The 16689-nt window shown below is 44.1% G+C and overlaps 1 protein-coding gene across 11 annotated transcripts in view; it reads right to left on the bottom strand.

Annotated features, from left to right (window-relative positions):
- Positions 1-382: 382 nt before the first annotated feature.
- ZNF618 (zinc finger protein 618) overlaps positions 383-16689 on the bottom strand; it is a 363510-nt gene continuing 347203 nt past the window's right edge. For 7 of the 11 annotated variants that reach the window (XM_075015771.1, XM_075015772.1, XM_075015775.1 and 4 more), the window contains 2 exons: positions 13177-13278; positions 383-11402 (listed from right to left, as the gene is read on the bottom strand). In XM_075015771.1, coding sequence (XP_074871872.1) covers positions 9889-11402; positions 13177-13278 — 1616 coding nt within the window. In that variant the 3' untranslated portion in view covers positions 383-9888. The remainder of the gene's footprint in view (positions 11403-13176; positions 13279-16689) is intronic. The other 4 variants (XR_012648390.1, XR_012648392.1, XR_012648391.1 and 1 more) reach the window with 4 other exon arrangements.

Here is a 16689-nt window from a genome sequence, read left to right as displayed (position 1 = left end):
CTCCCCATGCTATCTGTCTCTCTGGGTATCCCATGTGGTCTCTTGAAACTTGAGATGGATTTTGCTCTGGGGCTAAATACAATCAACTTGCAACGTCTCTACCTTTTACTTTAAAATAGCTTTTCCAGTTACTCCTTCTGCAGTCCTTGAACCTAGAACACTGGCTATTTTTAATAAGAGTTTGGGTGCACAGGGAACATAGGGTGAGACCTACTGCAGAGTGTTATGGCCCATACAGTCCAAGGAATGACTGCTCCTGCCCTGTGGTATTAGCCTAAAAGATATGCACTGACTCTTCCAAACTTGTAATAAGAAAGGACTATGAAGCTGTCCCAGATACTTTCCTGAAAAAGAGGAAAACCCCACACATTTTTTTTTCCTGAAGGTCGTTTTATTGTAAAACCATAAATACAACACTGACATGAAAATCCTCAAGCAACAGATGCTTTCTTACAGTTTGTCTTCTGCCTTGGCATCAACTCTGAAAAGAATGTTGCAGAAATACGTCTCTAAGATACCTTTCCAAATAACTGAACTCTGATCTGGAGCTCTGAGCTAGTTGGATCCTTAGTGGAATTACGCCTTGTCACACATGGAATATTTCCATTTGGACAGCAACTGACGTGGAGAAACAGCAACATTTAAACAGCTTGATTTTTTTTTTTTGTTAAAGAATCCTTTTCATTGACATTAGTCTACATTTCAAATAGCACTGTTTATTTAGCTGTAAAAAACAAACCAACAAAAATCCTAGAAAGAAAAAAAACCGAAAAGAACTTGAGTTAGCCTCAAGCATTCATATATCACAATGAAAATCAGCAACTCAATCACGGGCAATATTGCTCTCTGTTGAGTCATTCGATCCACACCAACAATACATGAGACTTCAAACAGGTTTTGTTTTGTTTATTAACACAGCAAGTGTGACATTAGATAACCTTTTAAATACAGTACATGGTACAGTGCGGGGCCAACTGCCCACACATTTCCCCATTATGAAGATAAAGCCAGCGGTGGCAGTTTATAAAAATATTGTGTTGCTACAAAAGTATAAATTAATGCTACTGGTATTAAGAAATATTAAACACATAAAACTTATAAGGATTAAGAAAAATATTCATTAATACCTGTAGAAAACTCTGGCCTAAAAAAGATACTTTTTGTATAGTTTCTTTCTTTCTTTTTTTTCTTTTTTTCTTTTTAAAGATGGCATGAGATTCTTGCACTCGCATGTAGACACACACGCTGGTGCATCTATGGTATTGCCTAGAACATCTGCATCTACAGAAAGGAAGGTAAATGCACACACATTACTGGGTGAGGAGATGTGGGGAGGAAAAGGAGAACTTTGTTAACAATTTTCCCGATGAAACAAGAAAAACTCAACTCCCAACAGGAGGATTCAACAACATACAGAATGAAGAACTTTGCAGTCTGGCTGCATCTGAGGATTTCCTGGTGATTTTGTTGGTAGGAGATGCTCTAGCTACAGAATAGACTGGAATCTTTAGCATCTAGATGATGTGCATTCCTCCTGCAGTTGTAACCTTGGGTTTTCATCCATCACCCATTATCAGTTGTCCTTTGAAAAAATAAATAAATAAAAAACCCCTCCCAATACATTTAAAGGAACTCTGGGTAGCCACCATACCTGCCCTAAGCTCTGTTGCTCTTTTCAGAGTACATGCCTCCCTCCTCAAGCTGATGGCTCCTTCTCCAAGGATAATATCATCATCAATAATAATAAAAATAAATACCCTAACCACACACATTTCAGAGACTACCCCAAGGATCCCCAGAAGGCTACTGAAGGCTTATGAGGCTGGAAGGGTCTCTTGAAGGAACTTTGGTTGTACATAGCAAGGGTTTTACATGCCTCTATCCATCAATTGCAAAACCTCCCATTTGTTAAGGCTATGTTGCTCATCTGGATGCCAAGACAAACACTGGCTGATGTTAGTGACATGAAAATACAAAAACACTCCTTTCAGTCAGTAGTTGATGTTGGGCACCAACTAGCCATACACGGGACTGACTGCAGAAGCTACACTAAAAATTTCAAACTCAGGTGCTTATAGATTATGAAACCATTAAAGTCTACAGGATGCAGTGTCCTCTGTGTGAGCAAAACTCTTCTGTCAAGTTATAAACAAAGGATTCCAACTGGCATGTAAAAAACAAAAACAAAAAATCACAACTCCCTCCCCCCAAAAATCATTCCAGAAAACGCAACTGAAAAACAAATTCAAACAGTCCCCCACCAAAACCTTTCATTATAGAAAATGCAACTTAGAGGGCAATACACTCTCATTGGCTCACTGTATCTGGCCTAGCATAAGCAAAATAAACCCACAGTATCAAGGGGCCATTCAGCTTGGGTCTATGCTTGTTTTTAAATCTGCACATGTACTCATTTGCCACATTTGCCTTAATGAAATTTCTACAACCCTAACATTTCCCATGACATACAGATGTCCTCAGTGTCATATAAGGGAATACTTATTGCTACTGGGCAACATTTTCAAAAGCACCTAAGTGATTTAAGAACCCAAGCCCCACAGACAATTTTACCTGCAGTGTCTCATTGGACCTGATGCTTCCAGGGATACCCAGGTGATTCCATGGATTCAGAGCCTCCGTGGGACACAGCTGCTGCACACAGCGGGAGGCATAAAACGTTTGCTTTAACTCTCCTCTGTTTTGCTTGCGCAGTTAATTTGGAAATAAATGAGACGCATCCATTTGTTATTTGTACCCAGGTACTCTTAGGATTGATGCCACCACACAAGCCAATCAGCAACTTCTATTCTAAGGATACAGTAGTGATGGGAAAAAAACATTTATTTGGTCACTTTGTTCCTCTGTAGGGGCTTGTGTAGTGCTGTGCAATCTGTCCTCCATTGCTCTGTCTGTCTGGTCTCGGTTTAAATGCTAGGGCTTCTAATCTGTTCCCTTGAGAGACTGGCTGTAATAGATCCCTCTGCAGAAAGATGGGCTTCCTTCGTCCCACTTGCATTTCTTTTGTTTGATTTCACCCTATTAGTTCACACAGACCACCCTAAACAACTCCACCCCTCTCCACACCTGGAGCCTATACGTCACAAATACTCACAGATTCTTATATCCTCACTTGGTTGTCACTTAACCAAACTAGATTTAGCTCTTTCTTCATTACAGGTCAGTCCATCCAGGCCCATTGCTTCCAATTTATTGTGACTTTGTCGTGTCCAGAAGTGAACACAGTATTTTAGGTTTAGTGTTTATTATTATTTCCCTCTTGTGTGTCACATTAATATGGCCAGGGCTACATTAGGAGAAAAACATCGATTTAAGATACACAAACTGCATAACTGGAGTAAACGCTTCTTAAATCTTTTTCGCCACCATCACCACAGCTTGGAAATTACTTGAAACTCTCCTGTCAACTTCCCTCACTCCTTGTGACTATGAGAAGTGCCAGGGTCAACGATGGCACCCTTATCATTCGACTGAGTGCAGCCCCACTAAGCACTGAACCTCAGAAGACTGACCGTTGATCTTCTGGTAAGAATAGATATATCTCATGACAGTTCACCCACTGTCCGATTCAAGGCGCTCCAAAGTAAGCTTTAGACTGGCTAAGGTGGTATGACCTCCTCCTTCAACAAAAATATTTCTTCTTACAGAAAACCCTCCCCTCCCCACAACTACAGTGCATGAAAGTGTAGAGCCACAAAACTTTGACAAGTACCAGACCGGTAGCTGTCTTAGTCTGTAACCAAAAAAAACCAAGAAGTAGTCCTGTGGCACCTTATAGATTAGCAGATTTTTGGAGCATAAGCTTTTGTGGGCAAAGACCCACTTCTTCAGATGCATTGGAGTGGAATTTCTAGAGGCAGCTCTTATACGTACAGGTTCATGAAAAGAAGGTAATACCAATTAAGAGGAAGGCCACAGCTGATGAGGTCAATCCAGTCAGGGAGGATGTAGCCCTCTTCCAGCAGCTGATGTGGAGGTGTCAAAACTTTGAGGCACCCTATAGAACACAGACTCCCAAAGAACTCTCTGACATGGCAGTTCAGACCTTGGGCAACATTTTCAGAAGTACCAAAGTCCAAATTTCAAAAAGGATTCACGGATTTAATTTCCATTGACTTTCCATGGGTCTTACACCCTTACGTGCCTAAATGCCAAATTCAAAAGTGATTTAGGATTTTAAGTAACTATAGGACACATTTATAACGTGGTTTTGGTGTCTAAATACCCTTAAAATCTGGCCTTTAGATACTTCTAATCTTGATATAAAAATTGTCAGGTGATGGGAATCCACCAAGACACTTGGCGAGTTGTTCCACTGGTTAATCCTCCTCAATGGTAAACATGTATTTCCAGTCTGAATCTGACTTTTGTCAACTTTATTGGATTGTATCAGATGTTTTTCTTCTAGATTGATTAGCCCATTATTAAATTTTGTTTCCCAGGTAGGTAAGTCAGTAGTTAACCTTCTCTTTGTTTCACTACGCCTCTATCTCTTTTTTTCCCTTTACATTTAAATTGTGTTTTAAAAACTGATTTAAATCAAATTGTTGCACGTGTTGTTATTGACGACTCTTTGCTAACATCCTTCAGTCCAGCCCAAAACCCAACAAGATACTGGACCCACCACATTAGCCAATCAGCTTGCTCCTCATGATTCTGGCGATAACTTCAGTGGAGTGGAACATTGTTAGACACATGCTATTCCTGGAGCAAAGGAGAGCAGAAACTGAGATAGAAGGTTACAGGTTCAGTGCTGCCCTATGGGTATTTCAGCTTCTGTGCTTTCACAAAAACAGAACTTTTTGCTTAGAAAAACTTTGCCTGTTTTTTTCTGTTCTCAGCCTTTGTGAAAGATATTTGGACAGGACAAGAGGAACTTGGTTTCTCCAGAGTTTATCTACTTTTGGTGCTTGTTTTCTTCTATGACAATTCTCTGACATCATAATTGTTTCCACAGCAACTTGTGAAGTCACAAGAGGAATATGATGTCAGGTGCAGAATAAGCAGCCCAGACTAGTGCATATATCAAACAGAGATTCATGTGGTTCTCAATTATGAACGAGGGAAGCAAAGTGGTTTGCAGTTTCTGAAGCATGTGTCAGTGGGCCTGTCGACAGTGCAGAAACAGGATGTTTCATTCAGCTTGCGGCCACCAAAGCAGACCTCTGGGGGATTACTCAAAGTTTAAGGTTGCAGGACAGGAAAGTATTCCCCAAAATGTTTCCTGGGAATGGTTTGCCAGCGTCACAATAACACAGCACAAGAGTTTCTCCCAAATGGATAAAGTGGCTTGCTGCCTCAGTGATGGCTGTACTGGAGATAGAGCACAGAGAGGGGGCAAAACTTTCCTCCACAAATCTAACACATAAGCTTCGTATTAAGTCTGATGTGCTCCTCGTTGCAGCGAGAGGGGGGCATATTCCCAGAACAGATGGCTCCATTCAACAGCTGGGGGAAAAAGTTACCAGTTCAGAGAATGGAAACACACTGTGCACACAGCACTACCACTTCCCATTGCGGGATGGGCAGTTCTTGTTGCCAGACTGCTTTGGGGGAGTGCGATTCTACGGACGGCGCGATAACTGAGCCTAATTTAACAAACAGTAATACGTAAATAGAGAACGTGGCATATCTATGGTGAAGATTTCCTAAATTCAGAAACATCCCAAATTACCTGTATGCCCTGGAATGTGCTATTGTCTGAGTAATGGGGCAGGGAAAGAGGAAAAATTGCCACAAAAGCCTTTGCAAATAAAGACAATGTGTGTGTTGCTGACACTGTTCTCCCGTTTTAAATGACAAGCGTAAATAAGAAGTGGAACACTAATGGGTGATGGCAGGTAAAGTGCCTGTAACAAGTCCCTCCTCCTCAATAAAAGTTGTGGACTCTTCCATTCTCTTGGTAGGGAACAGGTAGTTAATTCCATGTAAGCTCATGGATTTCTAGACTGGTAGCGTTTTCCAGATGTAGGCTAAGTTTATAAATACTGGCGGGTTTCTCACCTATCGGACACCATTGCAGTCACAAGCTTGACATCTGTAGCTGTATGGCTGGGAGAGTAACAGTGCTGGAGGCATTTCCAATTTGCACAGAGCAAGAAATCTTCCACCAAGAAAGCTCCAAAAATGATTTTTCAAATCTGATGTTAAGTGCATATTACTTAAATGCCAAAAACAGTTGCAATTCTGTCTCATTCGCTATGTCAGGGCTTTGACTCTCTGCCAAGCACCCTCTGTTCCCACAATGCCTTCCAGAAGCATAAGCAAGGAGAACAGTCACTGTTCCCAGGAGAGAACAACAAATCTCACCTGCTCCACAAAACTACTAGCCCTGTTCCTGAGTAAGGTTGTGATTTTGAAGGAAAGATGGGGGATTGGATGCTCATTTCCCACTGAATTGGAATTGAATTTCAATGCGAGATGTGTGATCTAGCAAGCTTCCTTCAGCTTAGATCAGGGACGTTATCTATGGTGTAATGTAACAACTCCAAGAGAATGAACTAAAACCCTGTCAGGAATTTTGACAGTCAAGCAGTGTTTCCTCTGGTTTTTTTACATCTGTGGGCAGAATAAATGTTGTGTGTACCAAAGCATCTGGAAATGTGTACAACCAACACACACACACAGGCTGCTGGCTGTGCATGCTCTGCTAATCAGCTGGTTGGCACCTGAATCTCTCCTGGGCACCGCCCAAGTGATCAGCTTCCAGGGAACACTGTTGTCAGGGTTCATTGTGCACCTGGTGTACAAAAAACTAGAAAGCTGCTCCTGCTTTGGGTTCTGAACCCTGTAAAGGTTTTACTGTGTAAGCACCCCAGTTTTTCTCCTAGTGGTCACTAAAACAGGTCACAAAAGATTTCTCAGTTGTCAGTGTCAGGGAATTCCTTTTCTCTTTGGTAGCTTGAAATATCAATTCTGTGTACTAAACTTTCCTCCTGTATTGCGCCTGCAAACAGATTTATTACTGTAGGGTTGCTCAAATTGGCTGGGCAGGTGGTGCTCATACAGGAGGAAATAAACAGCAAAATCCTTGTTCTGAAGGAGAAAGAAATCCCACAAAGAAATGTCTCTGTTTGTGAATTCTATTACATGAGAAAGTCCACTTCAGGGTGTTTTGTGTCCTTGAATGTTCTCTTTAAATGGTATCACTCCTGAAACAGGCAGCAGGATTGGGGCTGTGCTTACTCAAAACCATCTGAGAATAAAGACGTCTACAATGACACTCATAACTAAATTTAGGAAACATTTGGGTTTGGTACTGTCGTCACTGGCAGGAAGTCAACCCAATCTTCAGCCTATGTAATCTGCACAAGATGCTGCTTCCCAGCGGGGAAGGGGCAGAGGCCTATTGGGAAAGATACCTGCCTATTCAAGGTTGTACTTACAGGTGCCTGGAACTACTGCAAGAACTCTCCCAGCTCTGAGCAATACAGGCCACAGAAAATAATTCAGTGCCTTTCATAAGCTCGGTATCTGAAGTGAGATACTGGGAGTGCAAGCAAACAGCTTATGCTCACTCTTTCCATAGGGATGCACTTATTGGTCAGGACTGTGGGCTTTATCCTCTGTTTCTTAGAGTCTTAGGAGCTTTAATTATCATCACAACCAGGGGTGTTCAGAAAGAACTTTGGCTTAATATCTGTTCAGTGGATGGTACCTCTAGGTGTGCAACAGCTGCCCTGACCACAGCAGTACACTGTCAGTATGAAGTACATACCACATCCTGCTCAGAAAGTACAACCTCTCAGTTCAGAGTTGATAGTGTTGCCAACTAAACTGCCCTAGAAACTCATAAATCTGTAAGACTTGTTTCTTGTCACCAGTGACTCCAACTAGGAAGCAAACTGCTTGGTGTGTGAAGATGCATCAAAAAAAGGAATTGAATTAATTTTTGATGTTGAGATTCAGAATGAAGTTTGGTACCAAAAACTTGGATTCATCAAAGAACACCCGATCTAAGAAGCCAGGTGTGACGCCACTCAACTTCTGTGCTGCCATGAGACCTTCCAGAGATTGTTTATAGTGCAAAAACCTCCACCCTGTAACAGTCAGTCTCAGAGCCCAGTCACCCGACTCATGTTCACAACCTGTGACAACAAATAATAATGCAGCTGTTCCTGCTTGGGCTGCAGTCCAGGTTCAGAGACTCAGCAAGCAGAGGGGGTCTCAAAGCCTGGACTCCAGCCCAAAAAAAATACATCTCAACTGCTATTTGTAGACCTGTAGCACAAGCTCTGAGCCCAAGTCAGCTGACTCATGCACTAAGACTCACTGCTGCACAGTGGGTTTTTTTGCACTAATACCTTAGAGAGCTTGTTTTGCCTGCTACCAGAAGTGACTCATTATAGTTTGATTTTATGGTGATCTCCTATACTGAACATGGGAATGGGCTACATGTCCAAAGAGCCAGTGACCATGAAGTCTTAAGGTCACAGGGCCTCATTAGCCAGAATAATTCAGCAATGTAGCAAGTAGTGTAATGCACTATAGGTATTTAAAAGACATTCGTGCTAGCAGAGGAAACCATTCAGAATAACATGAGAAGATACTCTGCACTCAAGTGGGAGTACTTACATTCAAAAGGATCCTTGAGCCCAATTGCTTATCTTAGCTTTCTTCATACATTTGGAAACCTGACAGCCTCTGCTGCTTTGAAACATCATACACCTTGGTCTGTTCTTGGCCACGTGAAGACTATTTTGACACATGCATCGAGAAGGCTTACAAAAATGTTGTGTAACAGTGGTTCTCAAACTGAAGCCTGTGGACCACTGGTGGTCTGTGGATCACTTGCTGGCAGTCCACAGAGACCGGTCCAGTCAGTCTGTGCTAGATGCTGAAGTGTATTGAAAGACACTAAAAATACATTACTAGGCTAATGTTACTTCTCCATTTGAGCAATTGCTGCAGTTCCCACTGGGATGATGTTGCTTCTCAATGAGACAGGAGGGCTCAACATGACAATCTTGCTGTGACATGTTCTGCTCTATGAACAACTTTAAGAACCACTGCTATAAGAAGTACAAGTGAGATGACCTAGTTTACAGTAGGACTTCAGAAAAAAGTTTATCTCGTAAAAAATGCTATAAAACATAAAAGTTAGATGCTTTTTGTCATACTTTCTCTCAGTTCCAAATTAAACTCAAAAAAGGTAAAATCACTAGCTAAAATGTTCAACTACAAATGAGAGTGGAGACAGAAGAGTATATTTTTTGATTTTTCTGAAATTAAAATGCAAAAAAAAAAAAAGGTGTTTCCTTAGAGTCTCCCTTCCTGACTTCTAGAGATACTAGTGCTCATAAAACACAGCTGCCTTGATAACATGCAACGTACGTTGGGAAGGCTACAGACGAATGCCCTCAAGGTGTACAGTTATTCATGAGAGCAAAGCCCAGTAGACAACTGGTCTATTCAATGGTGTTTGATTATCCATGGTAAGGTGCCCCAGAGGACAAGAGGAGAGGTGGGGTGGAGGAGAAGTAAAAGAAACTTCAAGTCACTTTAGATCTCAGCTGCCTGAAGATTTTAGAATGTCAACCTCCCATTGGTGTGCCCACTTGAAAACATTAGAAAGTTTGTCAAGTCCACATGCTAGCTAATGGAAAGGAGCATGTTCCTGGCAGAGGGCTGCACCTGACTTGTGCTCAGCTTCCCTCTGAAACTTAGTTTTTTATTATATTTTATATATGTGTGTGTGTCTGTGTGCATATATATGTATATACACACACACACATATATACACACATAAAAATCATATACACACACCTATATAAGCACTTGGTTTCTAGGGGCTTTCATAATGAGGTCCACAGTGTTTAGAACTTAAATTCTTTTCTTTGTTTGGAACAGTGTTTTAATTAAAAGACAGTTTTAAAGCATGTTGGACTTCAAAAACATGAGTTTGTTCATGTCTTCTGGGCTGAGTAGCCTCCTCCTTTTGATTAAGAGAGCCTGCTCACACATATTTACACATTCACTTCTGGCACCAACAGCAGGCACTGCTAAGAGCCAAAAGGCCAACTTGGCTAGTTTCGTATGCTTTTGGGTAACACACGACCAGTACTGAAATAGGTCAGGGGTGGCCTGGAAGAGGGGCTCTTGCAAATAATCATAGACTTCATTTTTCCCAAACTGCTCCTCTTCCTGAGCTGACGGGGCCTCACCTGCTGCCCGTGGTTTCTTGGTAGAAGGTTCAAATTCTGGTTCTTCTGCCCATGACTCTTTCACTTCATTGATCAATTCACAGACCTTGCCAATGATCTCTTCGTGCTGGTATGGTGGGACTGGCCGCAGCTTCTGCTGAGGGTCCAAGATCATGGCTACTTTATGTGCAGAGTGAACTTTGAAGTTCTCCTTCAGTGCCTCCAGAAAGAGGTGGCAGAGCTTGCTGACTATGCCAGCATCATTGGCTTTGGAAGTGAACAGTTTCTCCAGTTTCACGTAGGTGGGCAGAACTAGCTGCAGAGTGGGCCGGCTTTCATTGCTCAGTTCAATCACTGCTTGTTTCACTGGGGCCAAAATGGCTGCCAGGTTGCTGAGAAGATGCTTGTTCAGGTTTTGAATGAGGTTCATCTTCTTGGCTCTGCTGTAGAACTCGCATATCTGCTCGTAACGCTCATGGACAAGCAGAAGGGAGTCAGTGACTGAGTTCCAGCAGGGTGGGGGCGACGTCTCCTCCAGAGACCCAAATGTCTCCTTTGAGAAGCCCGTGGATCCTGCCAAATCTTCACAGACATTCAGGAGCTCAATGACTTCATGCATGTTGCGAGCCTGTAGTGTTCGCTTACTCAGCACACTCTGCACTACTGAGTTCAAGGCACAGGCTGAACAACGCAAGCACATGCCTGCCTTGGAGAATGCAGAGGAGTTGACTTTGCAGTCTGTGACATAGACTGTCCTGATTTCTGACATCACAAACTCAGACATCACGTTTTGCACCCAGTGATGGATAAAATCACCATTATCTCGGATGTCCACACCCTTAATTCCCAGGACGTAACTCTTAATGTGGTTGCCTTCAGCCTGATAAGCTGTCAGGATGTAGCAGGAATCAGGGCCAACGCTCTGAGAGTGGCAAGTGACACCTATACCAAGGCAGGCATTGCTGCCCAGGGCGCAGGTGACTTTCACTTTGACTTGGTTGTACATCCGAGGCAAATGCTTCAGGGCCAGTGTGTTAAAGTTGCCAAGGATTTCTGTGACAGAAAAAGCACCATAGCGAGCACCACTATCCACCAAGGTCTGTGCCAGCTTGATGAATTCCTTCCCGCTCACCACACTTAGAGCTCCTAGGTCAGTACACATCACCCGCAGCAGCCGCTCAGCAATGTTCTGCCGTTCCTTCTCTGGGATTGCACTGTTTGCTGCTGAACCACTTGCAGATGCTGCAAAAAAAAAAAAAAAGTAAACAACTTGTCAGGGTCATTCCTTCTAGAACAAAGCCAGAATTTCTCCTCTGGGAGTGACCCAACCAGCTGGTTTTTGCCCAGAATCTTACACGTACGGATCCATTTCTGAGCCTAGGATTTCCAGTGGGCCTCTATCACATTCAGGCTCTCCCCGCAGATCTAACAACAGACTTTTGCTTACAAGTAGGGAGGAGCTTGTCAGTGTATTTTCCCTGATTCAGAAATAGAAGCACAATAAAAGTGGGTTGTGCGGGTTTCAGCTGAGCACCCGAACAGTTGTACTTTGTCCTTCCTTTGGGTAAGTATACACAGCAAAGTTATTTCAGAATAATGGCCACTCTTCTGAAATAATTTTGCAAGAGTCTAAACAGCAAAACCACTATTTCAAAATAACTTTGAAATAGTGGAGGGCATATTTCAAATTCTGTAAACCTAATTCTAGGAGAAATAACGCATATTCTGAAATAGATATTTCAGAATAGGGACTGTATAGACTAGGAATAGGGTCTATTTTGAAATAACCTATTCTGGAACAGTTTATTCCAAAATAATGCTGCTGTGTAGACATAGTGTTTCAGATTAGTGCCCCTGGAAGCACTGCTTCCAGAAGCTCTACTCCAAAATAGGGTCTGTTGTGTATGGACACACTATTTCAGAATAAGTTTTGTTTATTTTGGGTCTTCCTTCTCATGAGGATGAGTTATTCTGGAATAGCTTATTTTGGAATAATAAATCCAGAATAAGTTATTGCGGAATAGCTCTGTAGTGTAGACATACCTCTGGAGACCTCTTTGTTGCACTGATCTGGGAGTTCTCCAAATTATAATCAAATATGGTACAGGTTTACAATGCATCATGGCTATCAGTTAGGTCTATGATTCCTCAGCAAGTCTTAGTGTGCTAGGCTGGCCTTCCCAGTTTTCCATTTAGAATTCAGGACTTAGCACAAAATTATTTTACGAAGAGCTGCATCTACCTTGATGTTGTATGCATAAGAAGTCTGGTTTTAACTACACTGGTGTTCAAGCCTATACAATATAAGATCTTCTTTCTCCTTCCTGAGCTCTAATCTGTTTTTTGTGACTGCTGCTGGGTTGTTTTTGTTGTTTCCACCATTTTTGGTCACACAACAGTACACAAAATATTAGGTGTTTAATGCATCTTGTTTACATAGGAATGCTCAGCTATGGGATTTTAGCTCTGCTTTTTTTTCCCCCCCCCAAATACCTCCATTTCTCACATAGGTTGTGACTGAAGCATAAGATCATGTGATTTGCCAGCGGTCCAATAACAAAATCAGTCTGAGTAAGAATCTTGTTGGCTGCCAGTAACTCTCTGCTGATGCCTAGTGCAATGATTTCTTTCCCTCTGACAAGGAAATCCAACCTCAGAGAAGAGGTTACAACTCCAGCAAGACTGGTCTTGTAAAGTAGTTCAAAGATGCAAACTCTCTCTTCATGTTTTTTCCTACAAGGACATTTCCATCACCTCCCTTGGGGTCTCCAGATATCCTCTGTGCACATTTCAAAGATGCTTTAGTGAGAATGAGTACAAGAGTTTACAGGGGTCTAGTGGCACCTAAGATCTGGTGTAACTAGCTGAGAAAAAGTAAATGAGAAAAGCACTACTAACAGGTACAGGACATAAGCTTTGGTGTACCTACACCACTGCTGTGACCTCCCCACCCCCAGAACAGAGCCATGGGTTTAAGGCCTATAGGGGAATGTAATGAGAAAACACGGCTACATACTATTATTGGCATTGTTTCTTTGGAGCTGTGGTTTCCATTTTTCTTCCACAACAGTCAGAGGTGATCTGGGTTGGCTAGAGGCAATATTGTTCTCATTGTCCGCTGTGGGGCACAAAGAAGAAGGCATTAATCAGAGGTGTAAGAGAAGCATTTCCTTGTGATACTAAAGGAGACACACACACAGCCAGCCATGTGCCAGGATGCATTGTGGGGCTACAAGAAATGCCAACTTTCCTGAAGGCAGCAGGATAAGAAAGCTGAACAGAAAAAGGAAAACAATCTCCCTTCACTATTAGTATTTAGTTTTGTTTTTTTTCAGTTAGGGTGACAACAGAAACATTGTCTGTTCCATTTAATATTTTACTGACAGTAGGGAACAATACTATAGGGCTTGAAAATAACCAATCTGCATGTAATTTCCACGTGGGATTTCTCAGCTCCTGTAGCCACTGTCCAAGTCCCTACCAAAACAATTACAACTCTCAGACAGCTGCCACAGCACTCTAATCCCATTCCCAGTGTAACACTGTGCTGCTGGGTGGACCACCAGCAGTGGGGAGTGAACATGGGACCTCTGGAAATTGATGTATAGGCTATTCCACGAGCAAAAAGAACCTCATGTGACTGTGTAGCTGGCTCAGTTGTCAATCTCTAGGTGGGCTAGCCACCATGAGGGTGGGAGAGAAGACACTGCAAGGAGACATGATCTATAGCAGAATGCTTGGAGTCAGAGTAGGGACTGAAGGAACTAAAAATCCCTACTATAGCCAATAGGGAGGCTTCTTCATGGATTGATTTGGACAAGCAGACCAATGAGCCAATGACAAGCCTACAATGAGGTAATGGGGGGAAGAGGCAACATGATAGAAAAAGTGAGTTTGGAAACTGGGAGAGAGACGCTTTGTTTATCTGGTGTACTGACTGAAGCAACATCCCATTAGATCTTATTTAAAAGCGATTAAGGAAATTGTTGAACACAGACTGAACACAGCTGCTATTCTGCAGCAGAAGATCAAATATAACAGGGTAAAGACTGGTGTGGACTTGCCGGGGTCCCTCAACATGTCTGAAGTAGGTAAAGCTGTACCCGATGTGCCAGCATGGACTATTCAGTGTTTGCAGGGCTCAATGCCATGCTTCAAGACAGCAATCAGCTGGAAGGAAGGCTACTAGCATGTTAGATCTCTGGGGAGATGGTGGGCCAAAACCAGAAACTGAAGTCCTGTCCCCACATGATATAACATCAGAAATGACTGGTCCTTTCCAAGGGTTTGACTAGTCTAACTGCTCCATAGTGAACATCAGAAATGGCATTAACTCTGTGTAGCTACTGGTAGGGTAATGAGACATGCCACAAGTCTGCTATTAACTTTGTTTCTTTAAGTCCCATTCACATGTCAGCCTTCTGGTCTTGGCAGGGGAAAGAGAAGTTACTCACCGTAGTAACGGTGGTTCTTCGAGATGTGTCCCCGTGGGTGCTCCACAATAGGTGACGGGCTTGCCCGGCGCCGCAGATCGGATCTTCCAAGCAGTTTCTGCCGGACCGCGCATGCGCCGGTGCGCGCCGCTCCCTTGCACGCTCCTGGCCATGTGCGCGATCCGGTCCCCGCCAGTTCCTCGACCAACCGCCTCGGGTGCCCCTGCAAAACACTAACAGAGATCCGAAGCGGGGAGGATGGGCGGGTAGTGGAGCACCCACGGGGACACATCTCGAAGAACCACCGTTACTACGGTGAGTAACTTCTCTTTCTTCTTCGAGTGTCCCCGTGGGTGCTCCACAATAGGTGACTACCCAGCAGTAACCCAAGATAGGAGGTGGGTAATCGGATTATGTGCAGCTTGTCCCCGAGAGGACCGCTGCAGAGAGACGGGTATCCTCTTGGAATACCCTGTGAAGGGCGTAATGTTTGGCGAAGGTGTCGTAGGATGACCAGGTCGCCGCTCTGCAAATGTCTTTTAACGCAACGCCCTTGAAAAAGGCTGTTGATGCCGCCACCGCCCTGGTGGAATGAGCCCTGGGAGTGGCCGATAAAGGAGTCTTTTTGAGCTCGTAGCACATTTTTATGCAGGATACAATGTGCTTCGAGATTCTTTGCGAGGAGAGACCCTCTCCTTTCGATTTGGGAGCGAGGGAGACTAGGAGTCTATCCGTTTTCCGGAAGGACTTGGTCCTGTCTACGTAGAAGGCTAGCGCCCTCCTCACGTCCAGGAGGTGTAGGCGCGCCTCTTCGTTGGAGTTATGAGGCTTTGGATAAAACGAGGGTAGAACAATAGGTTCATTGATGTGAAACTCGGAAGAAACTTTGGGAACAAAGGCTGGATGCAGCCGTATGGTTACCGCCTCCTTGGAAAAAACAGTGCAGGGTGGCGTTGCCATGACTGCCGCGAGCTCGCTCACCCTACGAGCTGACGTAATTGCAAGAAGAAAGGTCGTCTTTATTGTAAGGAGGCGGAGGGGAACCGTGGCCAAGGGCTCGAACGGTGGTCCCATCAGTGTGGTAAGCACCAGGTCCAAGTTCCACGAAGGTGGAATCGGTTTCCGAGGGGGGTAGAGGTTTACCAACCCTTTGAGAAACCTGGTAACCATAGGGTGGGCGAACACCGTGTGCCCTTCCTCCTCATGTCTAAACGCCGAGATGGCGGCAAGGTGGACCTTTAACGAGGATAGCGAGAGTCCTCCTCTCTTGAGGTCCAGTAAGTACTCTAGAATTGTAGGTATAGGCACCGAAAGGGGGGCCAGTTGTTTGGTAGAACACCAAGCCGTGAAGCGAGTCCATTTTTGTTTGTAGGTCTTCCTAGTGGAAGTCCTCCTGCTACTTTCTAGGACTTGCTGTACTCCCACTGTGCATGTGCTCTCTAGGGAGCTGAGCCATGGATTACAGGCTTTGGGGGTGCGGATGCACTATGGACCCCTGTGCTTGCGTGAGCAGATCCGGCGCCACCGGAAGAGGCATCGGTGGACGGTCCGACATGCGCAGGAGTAGGGGGAACCATTGTTGGCGATCCCACGTTGGGACTATCAGGATCATCCGGGCCCTTTCCCTCCTGGCTTTTTGCAAAACTTTGTGGATCAGCACTGTGGGAGGAAACGCATAAAGCAGAGGGCCCCCCCATGGGATCGCGAACGCGTCCCCCAGGGACCCCCATCCCAGTCCTGCCCTGGAGCAGAATCGTGGGCACTGCTTGTTGTGCTGAGTGGCAAACAGATCTATTTGGGGAAAACCCCATGCGTGGAAAATCGGCCGTAGCAGGTCGGGACGGATCTGCCACTCGTGTGTGAGCGCAAAACGCCTGCTCAGCTGGTCTGCCTTCACGTTGTGCGCACCCGGCAAGTATGAGGCTTTCAAGATTATATCGTGGGCGATGCACCAGTCCCATAAGCGGATTGCTTCCGCGCATAAGGCACGGGATCGAGCTCCTCCTTGCCTGTTTATATAAAACATGGTGGAGGTATTGTCTGTACTGATCCCGACGACTTTGCCTTGTATGTGGTCTCGAAAGTGTTTGTAGGCG

Source organism: Carettochelys insculpta, chromosome 21 (assembly GCF_033958435.1).
Source record: "Carettochelys insculpta isolate YL-2023 chromosome 21, ASM3395843v1, whole genome shotgun sequence".
In the NCBI taxonomy this organism is placed as follows: domain Eukaryota; kingdom Metazoa; phylum Chordata; order Testudines; family Carettochelyidae; genus Carettochelys; species Carettochelys insculpta.
This window is presented reverse-complemented; position numbering and strand designations above follow the sequence as displayed.